The following is a 19,100-nucleotide window of genomic DNA, read 5'->3' as shown; positions in this document are numbered from 1 at the left end:
CTAATCAATCAGTGTGAAAAAGGCAAAGATTGGCGGAGGGTGGAGGACTAACCTCTCCTTGAGGATTCCAGAGAAGCCCTGGTGGTCGCTGACATAGTTGCAGATGCCCACATCCACCTCAGTGAGGCCATGCTTCATCATGTCCGCAAATGTCTCCCCCTGCTCTTCATCACCACTAACTTTGCCCTCCTCCTCCTCATCTTGCTGCTCCTCAACTTTTGCTCTCTTTGCTAGAAGGTCTTGGTGGTCCTCATCCTCAGGACAGCCTCTCTTCTCCCCTGCTGTGGGACTGCTCTCATCCATGTTGAGAAAACTGGGACACAAGATCATAAAGATCTTTCTTTGGCAGCTGATCTGCAATAAAGTGTGAAAATACAAATACAACAATACATGAATGCATAGAACTCTACTTTTGGACAACCTTCCTTGTACAAACCCCGTTTCCATATGAGTTGGGAAATTGTGTTAGATGTAAATATAAACAAAATACAATGATTTGCAAATCATTTTCAACCCATATTCAGTTGAATATGCTACAAAGACAACATATTTGATGTTCAAACTGATAAACATTTTTTATTTTGCTAATAATCATTAACTTTAGAATTTGATGCCAGCAACAGGTGACAAAGAAGTAGGGAAAGGTGGCAAGAAATACTGATAAAGTTGAAGAATGCTCATCAAACACTTATTTGGAACAGGTGTGCAGGCTAATTGGGAACAGGTGGGTGCCATGATTGGGTATAATAACAGCTTCCCCAAAAATGCTCAGTTTTTCACAAGAAAGGATGGGGCGAGGTACACCCCTTTGTCCACAACTGCGTGAGCAAATAGTCAAACAGTTTAAGAACAACGTTTCTCAAAGTGCAATTGTAAGATTTTTAGGGATTTCAACATATACGGTCCATAATATCATCAAAAGGTTCAGAGAATCTGGAGAAATCACTGCACGGAAGCCGCATGGCCGGAAACCAACACTGAATGACCGTGACCTTCGATCCCTCGGACGGCACTGTATCAAAAACCGACATCAATCTCTAAAGGATATCACCACATGGGCTCAGGATCACTTCAGAAAACCACTGTCAACTAAATACAGTTTGTCACTACATCTGTAAGTGCAAGTTAAAGCTCTACTATGCAAAGCAAAACCCATTCATCAACAACATCTAGAAGTGCCGCCGGCTTCTCTGGGCCCAAGCTCATCTAAGATGGACTGATGCAAAGCGGAAAAGTGTTCTGTGGTCTGACGAGTCCACATTTCAAATTATATTTGGAAACTGTGGACGTGGTGTCCTCTGGAACAAAGAGGAAAATAACCATCCGGATTGTTATAGGCGCAAAGTTCAAAAGCCAGCATCTGTGATGGTATGGGGGTGTATTAGTGCCCAAGGCGTGGGTAACTTACACATCTGTGAAGGCACCATTAATGCTGAAAGGCACATACAGGTTTTGGAGCAACACATATTGCCATTAAAGCAACGTTATCATGGACGCCCCTGCTTATTTCAGCAAGACAATGCCACACCAGTCATAGTAAAAGAGTCCGGGTACTACACTGGCCTGCCTGTAGTCCAGACCTGTCTCCCACAGAACATTTTGAAGCCTAAAATACGACAACAGAGACCCCGGACTGTTGAACGACTGAAGCTGTACATCAAGCAAGAATGGTAAAGAATTCCACTTTCAAAGCTTCAACAATTAGTTTCCTCAGTTCCCAAACGTTTATTGAGTGTTGTTAAAAGAAAAGGTGATGTAACACAGTGGTGAACCTGCCCTTTCCCAACTACTTTAGCACATGTTGCTGGCATCAAATTCTAAACTTAATGATTATTTGCAAAAAAAAAAATGTTTATCAGTTTGAACATCAAATATGTTGTCTTTGTAGCATATTCAACTGAATATGGGTTGAAAATAATTTGCAAATCATTGTATTACAGAGACTATGTCTCCCGGCTGGCCTGGGAACGCCTCGGGAAGAGCTAGACCAGGGGTAGGGAACCTATGGCTCGGGAGCCAGATGTGGCTCTTTTGATGACTGCATCCGGCTCTCAGGTAAATTTGAGCTGACTCTGCTTAACACGATAAATAATGAATAATTCCAATTGTAATCAGTGTTAATAATGATGTTCAAAATATAAAACATCCTCGTGCATTTTTAATCCATCTATCCGTTTTCTACCGCAACTGTTCAAGAAGCTGCGTTGATGGTAAGAAGTTATTTATTTATTATTGGTTAGTGTGGGGCTTGCCCTCCTGGGGGTTCTTCAGACCACTGCTTATAACATAGCGACAGGTGATTAGGTAACAAGGCCCAGGTGGACCGTCTACGCACCTGTCGCTGATTTCGAGGCCGTTCAAGGCAACACCCCGCTTCGCTGCAGGCCCGCAGGCCACGCCCCCTCCACAGTTAGCTTCAGAATAACAATGTTATTACAAAGAATAAGAGACCTATTATACTCTAAAAATGTTAGTCTTACTTAAAAATGCACGCGTTTAGTTGTGTTCAGGGTTAAAAAAATATTTTACGGCTCTTACGGAAATACATTTAAAAATATTTGGCTTCTTGGCTCTCTCAGCCAAAAAGGTTCCCGACCCCTGAGCTAGACGACGTGACTGGGGAGAGGAAAGTCTGGGCTTACCTGCTTAGGCTGCTGCCCCCGCGACCCGACCTCGGATAAGCGGAAGAAGATGGATGGATGGATTCAGTTTATATTTACATCTAACACCATTTCCCAACTCATATGGAAACGGGGTTAGTGACACAACACTCCTTAAAACTGTGTTTTAGTGCAAAATGCAAATCATAAAGACTGTTTAGTGAAGTTTAGCTATCAAGTTGAGAGAGTTTAAACACTGCAGTGGACCCAGTCCGATCAGTTAGCAGAGATGCTAACACATATTTAGAGCACAATGGTTGCTATGGCTAATAAATAATGGACGTTAAAGCCAATTGACGGAATAAAAACTCTGCAAGAAACACCCACCTGTAACTCAAGATATTCACCTGCACGACGCTGAGGGACACGCGTCTTGCGTTTGTGTGTGTGTGCGCGCATGCGTATGGGGGCTACTTCCGGGTCCTGCCCATTACCCCGCCCACTTGCACGCCATTGGTCAACGAGCTGACAAAGAAGGTCCGTTTGAGCGCGCGTCATCAACTCCGAACTTAGTCACGTCACAGCTTTAATGAGCAAATAAGTCATCAACAGCGTCGGTGCGCCACATTTACGAGGCTTTAATGCTCATTTGCATTCACCCGTGACCACGAACACAACGTGTTTGAAGCAGACCACGTCACCTCAATAAGAGCGTGGGAATCCCTACAAAGTGAAAGTGCAACATCATTACAGACAGGCGTGGGAATCCTGACAAAGTGAAAGTACAAGATCATTATAGGGAAGGTAGAAATAAAACACAAGCGGCGATAAAAAAAAGACTTTTATGTGCATTGGAGGGTGAGTAAAGGCACTTTGCGACAGTGGTTTACGGCATTCGTCGACTTTAGCCTTTTTGGAGACTAGTGGGGCAAAAAAGTATTTAGTCAGCCACCGATTGTGCAAGTTCTCCCACTTAAAATGATGACAGAGGTCTATAATTTTCATCATAGGTACACTTCAACTGTGAGAGAAAGAATTTGAAAAAAAATCCAGGAATTCACATTGTAGGAATTTTAAAGAATTTATTTGTAAATTATGGTGGAAAATAAGTATTTGGTCAACCATTCAAAGCTTTTACTGATGGAAGGAGGTTTTGGCGCAAAATCTCACAATACATGGCCCCATTCATTCTTTCCTTAACACGGATCAATCGTCCTGTCCCCTTAGCAGAAAAACAGCCCCAAAGCATGATGTTTCCACCCCCATGCTTCACAGTAGGTTTGGTGTTCTTGAGATGCAACTCAGTATTCTTCTTCCTCCAAACACGACTAGTTGAGTTTATACCAAAAAGTTTTGGTTTCATCTGACCACTTCTCCCAATCCTCCGCTGTATCATCCATGTATCCATTTTGGTATAAACTCAACTCGTCGTGTTTGGAGGAAGAAGAATGCTGAGTTGCATCCCAAGAACACCATACCTACTGTGAAGCATGGGGGTGGAAACATCATGCTCCCTTGTTTTGTTTGGTTACCATGCCGACTTATGATCATTCTGTCATGACGGTGGGTGGCAGCTTACTGCGAGGTTTGTTCTCCCTGGATGCAAACGGACTATTCCGGACAAGGCTTGCAGGTAGGAACATATTTATTAACTCGATAAATCTTGGCAGGGCATGAGATAAATAAATATAAACTATGGCCGGGAACAAACACAAAACTGTGGCATGAAACAAACAAACTATGGCTTCGAACAAACACGAAACTGTGGCAAGAAATAAGACTTTCGTGGATGAATCGAGCAACATGAACTGTGGTATCGCATGAAAACAAGCAATGACGCCAGGTCGACTGACTGGCAAAGACAGGCTTAAATAAGGGTCGTGATTTAGGGCTATATAAGTAAACATTGATTGATTGATTGATTGATTAGAAACGGGTGCGCTGTCCGAACACCAGAGGCCGGCGAAAATCATAAGTCGGCATGGTAACCAAACAAAACAAGGGAGCGCAAACAGGAAATAAGAGTCCAAAAACTAACAAAAAAATAACAAAAACAGGATCCAGACCACAGATCATGACAAAATTAAGTCTTTGTTACTTAGAATATGTTCCCCATACTAAAGTGTTACCAAAAACATATAACTTTGTCTTGAATTTGAAAAAAATATAATTTCCGGTGGGATTCGGTACCTCCAACCAGGTTAGGAACCACTGCTCTAGATCAACATTAGGTCTATCTGTCAATATAATGATTTTAAAGATTTAAGTTGTATGCTCTTTTTGTCACAAAAGAAAGTTTTTTTATGGAAAAATCACAAAATAGGCAATATTTTCACCCCAATTTTTTTTTAAGAGGAATATTTCATATTCAATAATAATTGGAGCCTTAAAAAAGTTGACTCATAACACCATTGATTTTAATTAATTATTATTTTTTGAGCAATGACACTTAAAAACTAATTACACAAAGGGTCCTACTCATTTAAGTGTTAGAAAATAAATTATAATTTTTAATTACTGTTTACTTTTAACACAATAATCTCGAGATCAACTTCAGATCTATCCGCCAATTATAAGTTTTATTGTTGTTTATGTTTTTTGTTTGTTCGTTTTAGGCCCTTTAAAAAAACAGTTCAGTTTTTCATACAGCTAACACAAAATATGCAACATTTTCCCCTAAAAAATATCTCCAAGTGGAACATTTAATGTGACGTAATTAGAGCCTTAAATAGGTCAATAATTCATAATGACATTGATTTTGATTCATTATTAGTTTTTAAAGAGAAAAACAGCCTGCATAGCAGCTTTGTGTTATTAGAGTAAACATTGCAACATTTCACCCGTTTTGTCTTTTATACCACTTTTTATGCTTTAACATTTTTTTCAAAATTATTTTTAAAATGTGCCGTGGGGGCCGTTAAAAAAGTACCTGCGGGCCGCAATTGGCCCCCGGGCCACACTTTGGACACCCCTGCAGAACAACTATTGTAAAGTTGACTACTTCTTGCAGGTATTTGGCCATTAATGTCATCTTTTTCTCCCAAAGTCACACTCCTAAATACACTTCTCTATTTAGCCATCCATTTTTACCGCTTGTCCCTCTCGGGTGGCTGCAGCACGTAGCTGCATTCGGGCATTAAGACACGACCATGACTGTGGATTAGTCAAATAATAAATAATCCACTAGAACAACTGTCGTAAAGTTGACTATTTCTTTTTGCAGATATTTGGCCTATAATGTCATAATATTTTCTCCCAAAGTCACACTCCTAAATACACTTCTCTCTTTGTTAAAGACGCATTCTTTGTCTGCAGTTTACCTGAGCAGTTAGTGACGTCACACAAACAAAGCAATGTCGATGACGGATAATGTAACGGAACAAAAGTGATAAACATTTTAAAAAATAGTACATTGTGTGTTTTTGATCATATTCAAAACTGCGGCACGTGTGCGCACCGGCGCCGTGGCTTGGTTGGTTAAAGCGCCTGTCTAGTAAACAGGAGATCCTGGGTTCGAATCCCAGCGGTGCCTTTTGATGTAGCATTTTAATTCCGATCAAACATCTTGTGACGTCATATTTATATATACATATTATATATATCTTCCTGCAGTTGTACTCACAATTAATGCTGTTATGTACATCATATTTGTACGTACATCATGTATGTACATACACTACACATCCATCATATTTGTACATACATATGTGTACATAAATAATGTGTACATACATACTATATGTACATACATCATATTTGTACAAACCCTGTTTCCATATGAGTTGGGAAATTGCGTTAGATGTAAATATAAACGGAATACAATGATTTGCAAATCCTTTTCAACGCATATTCAATTGAATGCACTACAAAAACAAGATATTTGTGGTTCAAACTCATAAACTTTTTTTTTTTTTTTGCAAATAATAATTAATTTAGAATTTCATGGCTGCAACACTGATAACGTTGCTTGGATGACAACATATGTTGCTCCAAAACCTGTATGGACCATTCAGCATTAATGGTGCCTTCACAGATGTGTAAGTTACCCATGCCTTGGGCACTAATACACCCCCATACCATCACAGATGCTGACTTTTGAACCTTGCGCCTATAACAATCCGGATGGTTATTTTCCTCTTTGTTTTTAACGACACCACATCCTCTGTTTCCAAATATAAATTGAAATGTGGACTCGTCAGATCACAGAACACCTTTCCACTTTGCATCAGTCCATCGTAGGTGAGCTCGGGTCCAGCCAAGCCGGCGGCATTTCAGATTATTGTTGATAAATGGGTTTGGCTTTGCATAGTAGAGCTTTAACTTGCACTTACAGATGTAGCGACCAACTGTAGTTACTGACAGTGGTTTTATGAAGTGTTCCTGAGCCCATGTGGTGATATCCTTTACACACTGATGTCGGTTTTTGGTGCAGTACCGCCTGAGGGATCAAAAGTCCGTAATATCATCGCTTACGTGCAGTGATTTCTCCAGATTCTCTGAACTTTTTGATGATTTTACGGACCGCAGATGGTAAAATCCCTAAATTCCTTGCAATAGCTCGTTGAGAAATGTTGTTCTAAAACTGTTCGACAATTTGCTTACAAAGTGGTGACCCTCACCTCATCCTTGTTTGTGAATTACTTAGCATTTCATGGAAGCTGCTTTTATACCCAATCATGGCACCCACCTGTTCCCAATTAGCCTGCACACCTGTGGGATGTTCCATATAAGTGTTTTATGAGCATTCCTCAACTTTATCAGTATTTATTGCAACCTTTCCCAACTCCTTTGTCACGTGTTGCTGGCATCAAATTCTAAAGTTAATGATTATTTGCAACAAAAAAAATGTTTATCAGTTTGAACATCAAATATGTTGTCTTTGTAGCATATTCAACTGAATATGGGTTGAAAAGGATTTGCAAATCATTGTATTCTGTTTATATTTACATCCAACACATTTTCCCAACTCATATGGAAACAGGGTTTGTAATATGTGATGCATGTATGTGTACATACATGACATGTGTAGATGTATCATTGACAGTGAAGTGTGTTGTTGTTGTTGTCCAGTGTGACAGTGAAGTGTGTTGTTGTTGTCCAGTGTGACAGTGAAGTGTGTTGTTGTTGTTGTTGTTCACTGTGACAGTGAAGTGTGTGTTGTTGTTGTCCAGTGTGACATCAAAGTGTGTTGTTGTTGTTGTTCAGTGTGACAGTGAAGTGTGTTGTTGTTGTTCACTGTGACAGTGAAGTGTGTTGTTGTTGTTGTTGTCTAGTGTGACAGTGAAGTGTATTGTTGTTGTCCAGTGTGACAGTGAAGTGTGTTGTTGTTGTTGTCCAGTGTGACAGTGAAGTGTGTTGTTGTTGTTCAGTGTGACAGTGAAGCGTGTTGTTGTTGTTCACTGTGACAGTGAAGTGTGTTGTTGTCCAGTGTGACAGTGAAGTGTGTTGTTGTCCAGTGTGACAGTGAAGTGTTTTGTTGTCCAGTATGACATCAAAGTGTGATGTTGTTGTTGTTCAGTGTGACAGTGAAGTGTGTTGTTTTTGTCCAGTGTGACAGTGAAGTGTGTTGTTGTTGTCCAGTGTGGCAGTGAAGTGTGTTGTTGTTGTCCAGTGTGACAGTGAAGTGTGTTGTTGTTGTCCAGTGTGACAGTGAAGTGTTGTTGTTTCCAGTGTGACAGTGAAGTGTGTTGTTGTTGTCCAGTGTGACAGTGAAGTGTGTTGTTGTCCAGTGTGACAGTGAAGTGTGTTGTTGTTGTCCAGTGTGACAGTGAAGTGTGTTGTTGTCCAGTGTGACAGTGAAGTGTGTTGTTCTTGTTGTCCAGTGTGACAGTGAAGTGTGTTGTTCTTGTTGTCCAGTGTGACAGTGAAGTGTGTTTTTCTTGTTGTCCAGTGTGACAGTGAAGTGTGTTGTTCTTGTTGTCCAGTGTGACAGTGAAGTGTGTTGTTCTTGTTGTCCAGTGTGACAGTGAAGAGTGTTGTTGTTGTCCAGTGTGCACTCCTGGAAGAAGCCGCTGGAGATGTAGCTGCAATCCTCCTGCCGGCCGACAGAGGGCGTGCTGAGCGTGGATGCGTGTGTTGGAGTATTTGACCGCGTGCGTGTCTGTCAAGTGTCTCCGCGTCTGCACATCCTTCAGAGAGGAGGAAGACAACATGCTCCCTAGTAAAGGTGCTTATATCTCTTCTCCACCACCCCCGAACTCATGGCGTCAAACCCGCGTCCTCTTTATTGGCGTCTCCGCCGGACCGGAAGTGCCGCTGTGCCGGCCTAATGACGTATGTCCTCTCTCTCTCTCTCTCTCTCTTTCTCTTTCTCTCTCGCTCTCTCTCTCTCTCTCTCCCCCTCCCTTCATCTCCCACTTCCTGGGCGTCCTTTCCCGCCTCGCTAATGCCCGATGTCAACTCACTTGGACCCGGCAGTGATGACCATGCAGTCCAGGAAGAGGAGGCCGAAGGGGAAGAAGGAGAAGCCGGCTCATCATCGCAGGTAAACCGCCGGCATGTGGGGAGAGGCGGGGCCGCAGACCATGATCCGGCAGTCACTATACTGAGTGCACTGTGGACACACATGCTGTATATTGAGTGCACTGTGGACACACATGCTGTATACTGAGTGCACTGTGGACACATGCTGTATACTGAGTGGACTGTGGACACACATGCTGTATACTGAGTGCACTCTGGACACACATGCTGTATACTGTGTGCACTGTGGACACACGTGCTGTATACTGAGTGGACTGTGGACACATGTTGTATACTGAGTGCACTGTGGACACATGCTGTATACCGAGTGCACTGTGGACACATGCTGTATACCGAGTGCACTGTGGACACACATGCTGTATACTGAGTGCACTGTGGACACACATGCTGTATACTGAGTGCACTGTGGACACACATGTTGTATACTGAGTGCACTGTGGACACACATGCTGTTTACTGAGTGCACTGTGGACACACATGCTGTATACCGAGTGCACTGTGGACACACATGCTGTATACTGAGTGCACTGTGAAAAATATATGAAAAATGGAAAAAGATGAGTGGGAAAAAAAACATATTTTTTTGTTTTAAAGGCCTACTCAAATGAGATTTTATTATTTAAACGGGGATAGCAGGTCCATTCTATGTGTCATACTTGATTATTTCGCGATATTGCCATATTTTTGCTGAAAGGATTTAGTAGAGAACCTCGACGATAAAGTTGGCAACTTTTGGTCGCTAATAAAAAAGCCTTGCCTGTACCGGAAGTAGCAGACGATGTGCGCGTGACGTCACGGGTTGTGGAGCTCCTCACATCTGAACATTGTTTACAATCATGGCCACCAGCAGCGAGAGCGATTCGGACTGAGAAAGCGACGATTTCCCCGTTAATTTGAGCGAGGATGAAAGATTCGTGGATGACGATAGTGAGAGTGAAGGACTAGAAAAAAAAAAGAGAGGGCAGTGGGAGCAATTCAGATGTTATTAGACACATTTACTAGGATAATTCTGGAAAGTCCCTTATCTGCTTATTGTGTTACTAGTGTTTTAGTGAGATTATATAGTCGTACCTGAAAGTCGGAGGGGTGTGGCCACGGGTGTGGTGACCGCCAGTGTCTCTGAGGGAAGCCACGTTTCTCGACGAGGCGAAGCAAAGGCAGCCGTTGGGGCCGGGCTGAGCTTTTTTTTCCTCCTCCTCGACGGTGGAAGCATCCCACGTTCGGGGGCGGCCGGTCGGAGCAGGCAAGAGAGTCGCAGCTGCCTCTTTGACAGGTGCACAAGGAACGACACAAACTCCGCTCATGTCTACGGTAAGAGCTGAATTATTACCACAATTTTCTCACCGAAACCTGTGGTAGAGAACCATGTTCGCTTGACCGCTCTGTTCCATATTAAAGCTTCACTTTCAGGAATGTAAACAATGAAACACCGGCTGTGTTTGTGTTGCTAAAGACGGCCGCAATACACCGCTTCCCACTTACAGCATTCTTCTTTGATGTCTCCATTTTTAATTGAAGGAATTGCAAAAGATTCAGCAACACAGATGTCCAGAATACTGTGGAATTATGTGATCAAAGCAGATGATTTATAGCTAGGATAGGGCTGGAACAAAATGTCCGTTACAATCCGAGACGTCGCGCGCACGCGTCATCATACCGACGTTTTCAACAGGATACTTCGCGCGAAATTCAAAATTGTAATTTAGTAAACTAAACCGGCCGTATTGGCGTGTGTTGCAATGTTAATATTTCATCATTGATATATAAACTATCAGACTGCGTGGTCGGTAGTAGTGGGTTTCAGTAGGCCTTTAATATGGTTTCTGTAGGAGGACAAACATGACACAAACCTCCCTAATTGTTATAAAGCACACTGTTTATATTAAACATGCTTCACTGATTCGAGTATTTGGCGAGCGCCGTTTTGTCCTACTCATTTTGGCGGTCCTTGAACTCACCGTAGCTCTTTTACATGTATAACTTTCTCCGACTTTCTGACACGTGTTTTGTGCCACTTCTTTTTATGTCTTATTTTGTCCACCAAACATAACGTTGCGGATAAATGCACAAAGGTGAGTTTTGTTGATGTTATTGACTTGTGTGGAGTGCTAATCAGGCATATTTGGTCACGGCATGACTGCAAGCTAATCGATGTTGACATGCTATTTAGGCCATCTGTATGTACATATTGCATCATTGTGCCTCATTTGTAGCTATATTTGAGCTCATTTAGTTTCCTTTAAGTCCTTATAATTCAATTTATATCTCATGACACACTATCTGTATGTAATATGACTTATATTTTTTTGCGGCACCAGACTGATTTGTTCTTGTGGGGCGGTATAGCTCGGTTGGTAGAGCGGCCGTGCCAGCAACTTGATGGTTGCAGGTTCGATCCCCGCTTCCGCCATCCTACTCACTGCCGTCGTGTCCTTGGGCAAGACACTTTACCCACCTGCTCCCAGTGCCACCCACACTGGTATAAATGTTAAAAAAAAATGGTTTTGGGTTTCACTATGTAAAGCGCTTTGAGTCACTAGAGAAAAAGCGCTATATAAATACAATTCACTTCACTTTGTATTTTTGGTCCAATATGGCTCTTTCAACATTTTGGGTTGCCGACCCCTGCTGTATACTGAGTGCACTGTGGACACACATGCTGTATACTGAGTGCACTGTGGACACACATGCTGTATACTGAGTGCACTGTGGACACACATGCTGTATACTGAGTGCACTGTGGACACACATGCTGTATACTGAGTGCACTGTGGACACACATGCTTTATACTGAGTGCACTATGGACACCCATGCTGTATACTGAGTGCTCTGTGGACACACATGCTGTATACTGAGTGCACTGTGGACACACATGCTGTGTACTGAGTGCACTATGGACACACGCATTATACTGAGTGCACTATGGACAAACATCATTGGATCCGTGTGTGTGTGTGTGCGTGGGAAGTATTTGCAGCCTTCATTCATTCACACTTTATGGCTTATTTGGAGTCTCCAAGTGTCATCAATTTGCTGGATGAATAATGTATGTTTACAATCGTGTCAGCAGCTCTCTGCTTTTTCTTAAATGTCACTATTGATTCCCTATTGTGCGTGTGTGTGTGTGTTTGTGTGTTTGTGTGTGTGTGAGAAAATAGGGTTGTGTGCAGTGGTCGTGCATGTGAACTGGGAGTGTGGAGAGACTCCACAGGGATGAGTATAGTTCACTTTAATCCAATACTATTTTCTTATCAATACTTAAAAACGGTCTCGGTGCTTAAAGATTGCCTAAAAATGAAAAAAAAAAAAAAAAAGCATGTACATTTTGTAAAAACAACCATCCATCCATTTCCTACCGCTTATTCCCTTTTGGGGTGGCGGGGGGCGCTGGCGCCTATCTCAGCTACAATCGGGCGGAAGGCGCCGTACACCCTGGACAAGTCGCCACCTCATCACAGGGCCAACACAGATAGACAACATTCACACTCACTTTACAAATAAAATAAAAAAACACCACAAACATTTTGGACCTTTAATGACTCCAAGGCTGGATTTGTCCAGTGTAAACGCCTGGTCTTTAATGACTCCAAAACTGGATTTGTCCAATGTAAAAGCCTGGTCTTTAATGACTCCAAGGCTGGATTTGTCCAATGTGAAAGCCTGGTCTTTAAGGACTCCAAGGCTGGATTTGACCAGTGTAAAAGCCTGGTCTTTAATGACTCCAAGGCTGGATTTGTCCAATGTAAAAGCCTGGTCTTTAATGACTCCAAGGCTGGATTTGTCCAATGTGAAAGCCTGGTCTTTAAGGACTCCAAGGCTGGATTTGACCAGTGTAAAAGCCTGGTCTTTAATGACTCCAAGGCTGGATTTGTCCAATGTAAAAGCTTGGTCTTTAAGGACTCCAAGGCTGGATTTGTCCAATGTAAAAGCCTGGTTTTTAGGCACTCTAAGGCTGAATTCTTTCATGTAAAAGCCTGGTCTTTAATGACTCCAAGGCTGGATTTGTCCAATGTAAAAGCCTGGTCTTTAATGACTTCAAGGCTGGATTTGTCCAATGTAAAAAACTGGTCTTTAATGACTCCAAGGTTGGATTTGTCCGTTGTAAAAGCCTCATCTTTAATGACTCCAAGGCTGGATTTGTCCAATGTAAAAGCCTGGTCTTTAATGACTTCAAGGCTGGATTTGTCCAATGTAAAAAACTGGTCTTTAATGACTCCAAGGCTGGATTTGTCCAATGTAAAAGCCTGGTCTTTAATGACTCCAAGGCTGGATTTGTCCAATGTGAAAGCCTGGTCTTTAAGGACTCCAAGGCTGGATTTGTCCAGTGTAAAAGCCTGGTCTTTAATGACTCCAAGGCTGGATTTGTCCAATGTAAAAGCTTGGTCTTTAAGGACTCCAAGGCTGGATTTGTCCAATGTAAAAACCTGTTTTTTAGGCACTCTAAGGCTGAATTCTTTCATGTAAAAGCCTGGTCTTTAATGACTCCAAGGTTGGATTTGTCCGTTGTAAAAGCCTCATCTTTAATGACTCCAAGGCTGGATTTGTCCAATGTAAAAGCCTGGTCTTTAATGACTTCAAGGCTGGATTTGTCCAATGTAAAAAACTGGTCTTTAATGACTCCAAGGTTGGATTTGTCCAATGTAAAAGCCTGGCCTTTAAGGACTCCAAGGTTGGATTTGTCCAATGTAAAAGCCTGGCCTTTAAGGACTCCAAAGCTGGATTTGTCCAATGTAAAAGCCTGGTCTTTAATGACTCCAAGGCTGGATTTGTCCAATGTAAAAGCCTGGTCTTTAATGACTCCAAGGCTGGATTTGTCCAGTGTAAAAGCCTGGTCTTTAATGACTCCAAGGCTGGATTTGTCCAATGTAAAAGGTTGGTCTTTAATGACTCCAAGGCTGGATTTGTCCAGTGTAAAAGCCTGGTCTTTAATGACTCCAAGGCTGGATTTGTCCAATGTGAAACCCTGGTCTTTAATGACTCCAAGGCTGGATTTGTCCAGTGTAAAAGCCTGGTCTTTAATGACTCCAAGGCTGGATTTGTCCAATGTGAAAGCCTGGTCTTTAAGGACTCCAAGGCTGGATTTGTCCAGTGTAAAAGCCTGGTCTTTAATGACTCCAAGGCTGGATTTGTCCAATGTAAAAGCTTGGTCTTTAAGGACTCCAAGGCTGGATTTGTCCAATGTAAAAGCCTGTTTTTTAGGCACTCTAAGGCTGAATTCTTTCATGTAAAAGCCTGGTCTTTAACGACTCCAAGGTTGGATTTGTCCGTTGTAAAAGCCTCATCTTTAATGACTCCAAGGCTGGATTTGTCCAATGTAAAAGCCTGGTCTTTAATGACTTCAAGGCTGGATTTGTCCAATGTAAAAACCTGGTCTTTAATGACTCCAAGGTTGGATTTGTCCAATGTAAAAGCCTGGCCTTTAATGACTCCAAGGCTGGATTTGTCCAATGTAAAAGCCTGGTCTTTAATGACTCCAAGGCTGGATTTGTCCAATGTAAAAACCTGGTCTTTAATGACTCCAAGGTTGGATTTGTCCATTGTAAAAGCCTGGTCTTTAAGGACTCGAAGGCTAGATTTGTCCAATTTAAAAGCCTGATCTTTAATGACTCCAAGGCTGGATTTGTCAAAACTGAAAAGCCTGGTCTTTAATGACTCCAAGGCTGGATTTGTCCAATGTAACTGCCTGGTCTTTAATGACTCCAAGGCTGGCGAGAAAAGTAGAGTTCCTTAGTTCCAGCTAATCTTTGCTGCCTTAGGACCGCTCCCTAAAACGATGCCCCAGCAGGCAGCGTGTTGTGCACGTTGCCATAGAAACCCTTGCAGGCAGGCCAGTACCCGTAATAAGACAGCGAGACCCAGGCAGTCGCCTAGGTCTGACTGGCGAGTCGAGACAGAAGAAAGATTGCTGCTCGTAAATTTTGACGATGGGCTCTCTGGTTGACCTTTGAACTGTTGTAGATCTGTGGGTAAGTTGACCTCATCCTTTTAGAGAAACCATCTTATGATCCAATTTGCTTTCTGTTACCAACCTCTTTGTTGTGATAGCCTGGAGAACCTGACTTGAGGAACTCCAGCAGACGTGCAAACCACTCCTGTGGCAACCCGTCTAGGCAGCTGCCTGGTGAGGCTGGAGAGGATTGTCAAGCCCACCGATTAGCCAGATTCATCATAGGGATGCTGACGTGGCATTTTCAAACTAAATTGACTCGGGTCAACATGAAATCCACGATGAAGGATCAGACAATTCTGACTTTACCAGCTACAATTACTTCCAACACAACAGCGCAGGTATTAACTTGCTTATCTTTATGCATGTCTTACTATGTGTTCACATTTGAAGTGAAGTGAAGTGATTTCAGCCAATGTCCGGTACCTGGGTATCGATACCCTCAACGATACCAATTTTTCCGGGATTTTGTGTGTGTTAGCAAATATCAAATGTTTTTGATGATAAAATGTCATTTTTTTTTATTGTAACATTTCAAAATAGTTGTTAAATTATCACAATTCTGAGTCTCATTTTGATGTAGCAAGTCCAAGAGTTTTAGATGGCAGTATAGTATGTGCTTTATGGTGTGTTGGCTCATCAAACTAGTCTTCTGTTGCGCCCTAAAAAGTGTTAATACAGTATGCATTATACTTATTGTTTGATTGTAACATGCATCTTAGTTGTAGTTTATATTGACACATTTGGACAGTAAAATGGCTAAATGTCAGTAGCAAAGCCCATGTACATTAGCATCAAGCTAGCGCGTTTTTGGAAAAGTGACGCCTTACTTTACTGACCGTGGAGCGTTTTTTTGAGTCAGTTGGCATTTCAAATTGCAAGAGTACCTAAAGTAGTTTGGATGAGTATTAACTTGCTTATCTTTATGCATGTCTTACAATGTGTTCACATTTGAAAGGAAGTGAAGTGATTTCAGCCAATGTCCAGTACCTGGGTATCGATACCGGGCCTCAACGATACCAATTTTTACGTGATTTTGTGTGTGTTAGCAAATATCAGATGTTTTTGATAATAAAATGTCTTTTTTTTTATTGTAACATTTCAAAATTGTTGTTGAATTATCACAATTCTGAGTCTCATTTTGATGTAGCAAGTCCGAGAGGTTAGATGGCAGTATAGTATGTCAAACTAATCTTCTGATGCGCCCTAAAAAGTGTTAATAAGGTATGCATTGTACTTATTATTGTTTGATTGTAACATGCATCTTAGTTGTAGTTTATATTGACAAATCTGGCCTGTAAAATGGCTAATGCTGCCAAGTAACATGTCAGTAGCAAAGCCCATGTACATTAGCATCAAGTTAGCGTGTTTTTGGAAAAGTGACGCCTTACTTTTCTGACCATGGAGCGTTTTTTGAGTCAGTTGGCATTTCAAATTGCAAGAGTACCTAAAGTAGTTTGGATGAGTGATGGCCAAGTACAAAGGGCCGTCCAGCTACAGCAGGGGCCGGCAACATTTACCACTCAAAGAGCCATTTTTACCCGTTTCACAAAATAAAGAAAACTATGGGCCCCACAAGACTCTTTTGAAATTTAAAATGAAATAACACAGCTTACACAGTTTTTGTTTTGATTTGTGCTATGTATTAACCAGGGGTCTCAGACATGCATCCCAAACCTTAATATGAAACTTTAATATTAGTGCGGCCCGCAAGTTTTATTTGAATGCTGCTTGACAACATCACATTTGCCAACCATCCCAAATTTTCCGGAAGTCTACCGAGTTTCCGAGCAACCATCCTCTCGACTGTCTGCTGGTTTTCACCCAAACAACAATAAGTAGGGCGTGCTATGATGACAGTGCGTTTAGCGCCCTCTACAACCGTAACAAACAGCTTACCAGCCCATTCACATGTTGTATGAGGCTTCTGCAAACACACATAAGTGACTGCAAGGCATACTTGTTCAACAGCCGTACAGGTTACACTGAGGGTTGTCATATAAACAACTTTAGCACTCTTACTAATATGCGCCTGTGGCGGTCTCCCAGCCGCCGTCCCCGTGTGGATTGCTGTGACACTGGACACAAGACGCATCATAGCATGTTTGACTGGTGTTTATTATTTCAATAAACCTGTCTTCGTCTGGCCATCTGATCGCGTCACTATTCAGCGCGCGGGCTCTTCCTGCTTGCCGCTGCTCCACGCCTTTCGGCGTCTGGCGTTTGCGTCCGTTGCGGGGGGTCGTCATCTCTCTCTCTCTCTCGTCTTCGATCGTCGTGCTAGTTGTCTGGTTGCCGTGGTGTCCTCGCCTACTCCTCCCCGATCGTTCCTCCTTCCCCTCTTTTATGCTGCAACAACAGATGAGCAGATTGAGCGCAGGTGTGTGGTGAACGCACCTCTCTTGGCTGGCTGGAACGTCGCTCTGAGTGCGTCCCGCCTCTTCTCTCCGCCGCACGCCCCGCCTCCTGGCCGCCATTGCGGGTAGGGCCGGCATTTGTCCGACCCTGCTGTCGGCTCCTCGGCTCTGTCTCTCCACAGCGCCACACTGTGAAACCACACCAAACAAGAATGACAAACACATTTCGGGATAACATCCACACTGTAACACAACAGAACAAATACCCAGAATCCCATGTATTCTTAACTCATCCGGGCTACATTATACAGCCCAGCTACCAACAAACCCCGGTAGTGGGGGTGTATAATGTAGCCCAGAGGAGTTAGGGATGCATGGGATTCTGGGTATTTGTTCTGTTGTGTTTATGTTGTGTTACAGTGCGGATGTTCTGCCGAAATGTGTTTGTCATTCTTGTTTGGTGTGGGGTTCACAGTGTGGCGCATGTTAGTAAGAGTGTTAAAGTTGTTTATATCACAACCCTCAGTGTAACCTGTATGGCTGTTGAACAAGTATGCCTTGCAGTCACTTGCGCGTTGAGTCAGCAGCCGCACACTGGATGTGGCCGGCCGGCACTCAGATAGCATAGCATTAAAGAGGACGCGACGACATGGTCGAGAGGACGTTTAGGGCATTGCCATCACGGTACGCCCTCAATATTGTTGTCCGGGTGAAAATCTGAGAATGTTATCATGGGGAAATTTCTGGGGAAAACCTCCCGGAAAAATGGGGGGGGGTCGGCAAGTATGCAGCTGAGCCACATCAGAGTGATCCAAAAACCGCGGGTTGCCGACCCCTGTGCTACAGCAACACTGAACCTTTGGATTTGAGCTGAATTGCTGCCCGGCGGCATTCCCAAGCCATCCCTTTAGTTGGAGCACATATTTACCGTTTCTCATTGTCCCAAAAGGAGAAGGCAGAAGCCGAGCTTATTGGACCCTACCTCTTTTCTGTTTCATGGCATGTTTTGAAGATGTTTATACACTTCCTGTGCTCAGTCTGTGACAGAGAACAATAAACAAAGACAAGTAATGGTCTTCCCAAGACAGACCAATGAGACGGTGACATGTTCCCAGCTTTTTATAAGCCAGCTCAAACTCAAGACACAAGAACACATATTGTGTCAAGGAAGACCTTTTTGTAACCCACATGTTGTACGTCCTCCATGAGATGCCCTTCCTTTCCTTCACTGGCTCATAATTAAGGATGAACGCAGGCGCACAAACCACAACGTCAATACTGCTTCCCTCCTGCCGTTAAATTGCTCATGTCGGCTCAAATCGCTGCTTCTGCCTTTTACCTGCAAGCTGTTTGTTTTGCAGCCGGTTGGACCTCTAGTGTGTGTGTGTGTGTGCGTGTGTGTACTTCAAAATCCATCAGCTTGTTTTAGCAAGGCTGCAGACATTGTTAAAAAGGTTACTGGCAGTGCGTCTGCTGTCTTTATTACACGAGGAAAAAGTGCATTTGCGGTTTGCCTTTGTGCGTGCAGTTCTCCATTTGACCACAAGAGGGCAGCATTGGCCTGTGAAATCTCAGTAAATGACAGAAAACTATTTGTTTGTCCGGGGTGTAAATGTTTAGGTAACACTTGCATCCTCCACAATGTCACCTAATCAGAGATGCAAACACCAGAGTGTGGGTAAAATGTGCTTGCATTTCTCCATTTGACCACA

At 42.8% G+C, this 19,100-nt stretch overlaps 2 protein-coding genes and 1 non-coding gene across 10 annotated transcripts in view; 2 read left to right on the top strand and 1 right to left on the bottom strand.

Annotated features, from left to right (window-relative positions):
- The window catches only part of pus7 (pseudouridine synthase 7), a 42,962-nt gene extending 39,789 nt beyond the window's left edge, over positions 1 to 3,173 (bottom strand). The window contains exons 1-2 of one of the 6 annotated variants that reach the window (XM_061916877.1): positions 2,988 to 3,173; positions 53 to 354 (exon numbers count right to left, since the gene is read on the bottom strand). In XM_061916877.1, the coding sequence (XP_061772861.1) occupies positions 53 to 354; positions 2,988 to 3,158 (473 nt within the window). In that variant the 5' untranslated portion in view covers positions 3,159 to 3,173. The remainder of the gene's footprint in view (positions 1 to 52; positions 355 to 2,987) is intronic. The other 5 variants (XM_061916878.1, XM_061916881.1, XM_061916879.1 and 2 more) reach the window with 5 other exon arrangements.
- Positions 3,174 to 6,058: 2,885 nt separating this feature from the next.
- On the top strand, positions 6,059 to 6,132 carry trnat-agu (transfer RNA threonine (anticodon AGU)). The gene has a single exon. It is a non-coding gene; the product is annotated as a tRNA-Thr (tRNA).
- Positions 6,133 to 8,596: 2,464 nt separating this feature from the next.
- The window catches only part of LOC133562998 (SRSF protein kinase 2-like), a 125,807-nt gene continuing 115,303 nt past the window's right edge, over positions 8,597 to 19,100 (top strand). For 2 of the 3 annotated variants that reach the window (XM_061916875.1, XM_061916874.1), the window contains exons 1-2: positions 8,597 to 8,766; positions 9,018 to 9,084. In XM_061916875.1, coding sequence (XP_061772859.1) covers positions 8,667 to 8,766; positions 9,018 to 9,084 — 167 coding nt within the window. In that variant the 5' untranslated portion in view covers positions 8,597 to 8,666. The remainder of the gene's footprint in view (positions 8,767 to 9,017; positions 9,085 to 19,100) is intronic. The other variant, XM_061916873.1, reaches the window with a different exon arrangement.

Source organism: Nerophis ophidion, linkage group LG12 (assembly GCF_033978795.1).
Source record: "Nerophis ophidion isolate RoL-2023_Sa linkage group LG12, RoL_Noph_v1.0, whole genome shotgun sequence".
Classification (NCBI taxonomy): Eukaryota; Metazoa; Chordata; class Actinopteri; order Syngnathiformes; family Syngnathidae; genus Nerophis; species Nerophis ophidion.
This window is presented reverse-complemented; position numbering and strand designations above follow the sequence as displayed.